General features: G+C 35.7%; 1 protein-coding gene across 1 annotated transcript in view; it reads left to right on the forward strand.

The window, feature by feature from the left end:
- Positions 1 to 585: 585 nt before the first annotated feature.
- The window catches only part of LOC108564008 (polycomb group protein Psc-like), a 14,503-nt gene continuing 10,140 nt past the window's right edge, over positions 586 to 4,948 (forward strand). The window contains exons 1-3 of the mRNA XM_017922877.1: positions 586 to 723; positions 1,952 to 2,042; positions 2,113 to 2,310. Of these exons, the coding sequence (XP_017778366.1) occupies positions 591 to 723; positions 1,952 to 2,042; positions 2,113 to 2,310 (422 nt within the window). The 5' untranslated portion in view covers positions 586 to 590. The remainder of the gene's footprint in view (positions 724 to 1,951; positions 2,043 to 2,112; positions 2,311 to 4,948) is intronic.

A 4,948-nucleotide genomic window follows, 5' to 3' on the forward strand; every position in this document is an offset into this window, starting at 1 on the left:
AAAAAGAAAAAGGGGGAGATGTTTCCATCCCTTTTTCGCGCCTGGTCCGCCCTTAACCCGATTAGACGTCGTTTTCGTTAGGATTATTGCCCGTCGGGATGAATCACCCGACGAAAACCAGACGCCGCAACCCCTAAATGAGCGCGTGGTGTGCGGTAAAGTGTGTGTATGTAGTGTGTAGTAGACGCGAGAGGTATGATAGGTCGCAGGGCAACAGAAAGGGATGGAGCGAAGGAAGGGATAGATACTATATATTACTACTGTATATATATATATAAACCGCGATCGATCCGCCGAAACGCGTGTGCTTCCTGCAAGATAATGCGATAAGTTAATAGTAATGTTCGAGGCCAAAGCCATCGAGTGCTCGGATCTAACGATAATGATCCTCGTCGTTTTCTTTACTTCCTCCCTCCTTCAGAGAAGAAGAAGAAAAAAAAACAAGGAGACCAAGAGCTGTAGTAGTATGCAATACCTGTTGAACAAAGACGACGTCCTTGTTCCATCCGTTGCTTCAACCCCATTTTTTCGCGCGCTTTATTTGAACGAACCGATTTCATCCTTTCTTTTTTCCGTTGCAGATGGCTGACATGGAGGAAACGCCGAAGACCGGCGGCAAACACCAGAAGGTCAAATTGAACGAAATCAATTCGTACCTGACCTGCCAGATATGCAAGGGTTACTTGATCGATGCCACCACCATCTCGGAATGCCTGCATTCATGTAAGTCTTTAACTATTTCTCTCTCTCTTGTTGTTGTTGTTGTCTCGTCCATCTCTTCCATCATCCAGGTATACAATCCTGATGATAACGTAACATCGTTAAACCGTAATTTCTACCCAATTAAAGAGACACTTGAGTACTATAAAAAAGAGGAAGGCTAATGACTCGGACAGGGTGGATCATGAAGATGTGATCCTTATTATTATTTCTTTTGGCGCATTTCGTAGATTAAAGAACATCTTCGCTGCTTGTTAACGTACTTCTTCTTTTCCCAAAGTTCGGAAGAAACTTTTCACTTAACGCGAATACAGCGAATCTCCATTATATTGAAAGTACATCAGAATCCATCCATTCATCAACAAAATAATTTATTACGTAAACTTTTCATATTTACTTTCAGTTCTTCAATATTTTTATAATCATTAGAAAAAATTATATCAAATAGAAAATTAATTTCCTAATAAGTTATTGAATACTTAAATATATATTTTTTTAAGTCACAAATATCGTTTAATTTATTTAAATTAAAATAAGCTGAAACACTTATATTTATTTCATCAACAAATTAATTTATTACATAAACTTTTCATATTTAGTTTCAGTTTTTCAATATTTTTATAATCATTAGAAAAAATTATTTCAAATAGAAAATAAATTTCCTTAATTGAATACTTAAATATATATTTTTTAAATCACAAATATCGTTTAATTTATTTAAATTAAAATAAGCTGAAACACTTATATTTATTAATAAGTTGTCTATTTGGATTTCCGTGTTTGCTTTATGTTGTGCCATCGAGCGGTCCGCTTTAATTGAGTTCGAAAAATTATGTTTAATTACTTAACCGCTCCCGAAAATTTCGTTACCGAACTCTCTCTCTCTCCCCCATGGGTTTTGCAAACAAAGTTATTTGCCGCATCGCGAATTCTCTCGATTCCCGAACTAACGTAAACTTCCGCCGCCTCCGTCGATTTAGTTTATTTACACCGGTGAAATAGCAGGCGATGCATGATTTCGATTTAAACGTAAGATTTAGCGAAAGAAGTAAAATTAATTACGAACGAGAATAACAGGAAGACATTCATTTTACGATGCGGGGGTGGAAAATTGGCTGGCGGCAGCGGCAATAGAATGGAGTCGTCTGCCAACAACAGGTGTCAAATATCTATTTCTTCTGCCGTCTCCGCACTTCAATTTACTGATGTTGATTATCTTGCTTTTTCCCAGTCTGTCGGAGCTGCATCATAAAGTTCCTGCAGGACAAGAGCCACTGTCCCGTCTGCGAGGTGATCATAAACAAGGCCAAACCTAATCTGAAGTAAGTGCATCAAAACAGGATCATTTCAAGCTAGATGTTTCTATCCTCTTGTTTTCTTTGTTCTCTTTAGATTGGATAAAGCTCTGCAGGATATAGTTTATAAGCTTGTGCCGGAGTTATTCCTGAAGGAGATGCACCGGAGGCAAACATTCTATGCTGAGCATCCCGATTTGGCGGCGCGCGTCAATCCAGAGCAACGCGGAGAGGACACGGAAAGGACGATTTTCAATCCTCGCGATAGCTTCAGCCTTTGCATCGAATACACCAGGTAAGGATCTTTGTTTTTGTTTTCTATTATATAACAGTTTGTATCAAGCGCATACCATAAATTTCGTTGCGTGCCGATCGAATTCAATTTATCTCTTTCTTCCTACGTCTGAAAGAAAAGGGGGAAATATTCAATTCCGTTTTTGGGAAGGATTTTGTTGCGGAAATATATAGCGTTATGTTATTATTGCATGCAGATTGCGGAGTGGCGCGCGCTTTTGCAATTAATCGGAACGTGGCATAGCTGCGCGGATCGTTAATTGCTCGATTGAAATTGCCCGGTATTAATGATCGTTAAGTGTGTAGTCCGTGGCTGCGAAGGATGCAATTAGCGATTGCCCACTTGACTTTTTAATTATATACCGTTCTGCACCGGAGTAGTCAAGTCGGACGTTATCCTCCTTCTACACTTCACCGTCGCTGCTGCACTTCAAGCACGTGCCGAAAACTATCAACAAAACCCTACGACATGATGGATTTGGTAACTTTATCATCTAACTATAGAGCAGCGTATATCAACCCCAATTGTGGTTTTCCACCAACTCCTTGCTTTTGACACATGCTGACAGCTGTCACTACATTGTCATTTATTAATGATTAACTAAAATCACTGTTTCAAAGCTAAAGACTTAAAAAGTATGCGATTATCTCATCTAACTATAGAGCAGCGTTTATCAAAATTTTTACCAGATTGCTAACGGTTTATCACCAACACTTTGTTTTTGACACATGGTGACAGCTGTCACCACATTGTCAATTATTAATGATTAACTAAAATCACTGTTTCAAAGCTAAAGACTTAAAAACTATGCGATTATCTCATCTAACTATAGAGCAGCGTTTATCAAACTTTTTACCAGATTGCTAACGGTTTATCACCAACGCTTTGTTTTTGACCCATGGTGACAGCTTGTCAATTATTAAGCAAAATCACTAAGCAAATTGTAACAATGATATAATATTATATGATTCTTCATGGTGTTTCAAAGACTATCCGAGGTAAAGAGTTAAAAAGTATGCGATTTTCTTTTAGCTCATTTTTTTTCCTGCTCATTCGATATTGACGCAACGCAACCGCAGCTTATGCTCGCACATTTTTTTTCCCTCTCCTTCTTATTATAAATAAACATCGTGGTTGGCGCTCCACTTTCTCTTCGTACGAATCCTGAAATAAATATAAACATATATAAATTTTTTTTTATATATACAATTACAACTCCCAGCTCACTTTATATAAATATTACATAATTTTACATCGAAAATTATTAAAATTTCATTACAATTTATTTTGTAACGATTCTGTATATTTCTTTTTGCAAGTCTTCAATTATAAGGACACACAATTTCTGTCTCTCAATGCAATTATTTCTGAAGAAGAAAAAAAAACTTATTGTAAACCTGACTATTTTACGTGGCCCTTTGTCCTGTCCGTCACATAGGCGTGGAATAATCTCCTTAAGAAAGCTTTTATGTGTGTATCTGTAATATCCTCTTCTCTCGTTCTCTCCATTTCTTACGCGCATCTCTCCTATTCCTTCTTTCACTTTATCTTACATATATATATTTTTTTCTTCAATTTTTCTTCTCTTTTTTTTTTAAGTCGAGTCATCGTTGAATTGTCTTTTGTATTCTCATCGCCACTGCGGCCTTCTGAGCCTCCTCTTTCTCTTCGTACGGTAGTCGTCGTTGGTCTTGGTTCGGTTGCTAGTAGGGAGTTTCTTGTTGCCATGTTCCGTCGCTCACGTGACTCATTCATCCCATTGAAGAGTCGACTCGGAGGGCAAAAACATGTCAAGCGCCCACTCCGTTTCGGGTTAAACCCCATCGCACTTAATCCATTTTGATATCGGATCACAACTAATAACATACGACTTCATACTACTAAACCTGTTTCACTCTTAAATTTTGCTTTTATTTTTTTTTGTTCCTCCCTTCATTCGTCCTTCATCGTTTCACTTCAAGAATATAACTTGATTTTTAATGAAATGTAAAAAAAATGACTTCTTATTTCAAGAATCTTAAATTTACTATATTTCAGTATTTGAATATTGAAAACTATTTTAGATTTAACTTCTCATTAGATTTCCCATGATTTTAATTAAATTTTTCAAATTGTAAAAATTGTATTGTTTTTTAATAATTTGGAGAGGTTCCATTGCCGCCGTTTTAACCGTTCTCTTTGTCTCACTTGTCTCACTTCAAGAATGTAACTTGATTTTTAATTAAATGAAAAAAAATTGACTTCTTATTTCAAGAATCTTAAATTTACTATATTTCAGTATTTGAATATTGAAAACTGTTTTAGATTTAACTTTTCATTAGATTTCCCATGATTTTAATTAGATTTTTCAAATTGTAAGCAGATTAAGAATGAAATTTGTTATTTGTAGTTTTGTTTTATAATAATTTGGAGAGGTTCCATTGCCGCCGTTTTAACCGTTCTCTTTGTCTCACTTGATTCACTTCAAGAATGTAACTTGATTTTTAATTAAATGAAAAAAAATTGACGTCTTATTTCAAGAATCTTAAATTTACAATATTTCAGTATTTGAAAATTGAAAACTGTTTTAGATTTAACTTCTCATTAGATTTCCCATGATTTTAATTAAATTTTTCAAATTGTAAAAAGATTAAGAATG

Source organism: Nicrophorus vespilloides, unplaced genomic scaffold (genome assembly GCF_001412225.1).
Source record: "Nicrophorus vespilloides isolate i.1.1-1 unplaced genomic scaffold, Nicve_v1.0, whole genome shotgun sequence".
NCBI lineage: Eukaryota > Metazoa > Arthropoda > Insecta > Coleoptera > Silphidae > Nicrophorus > Nicrophorus vespilloides.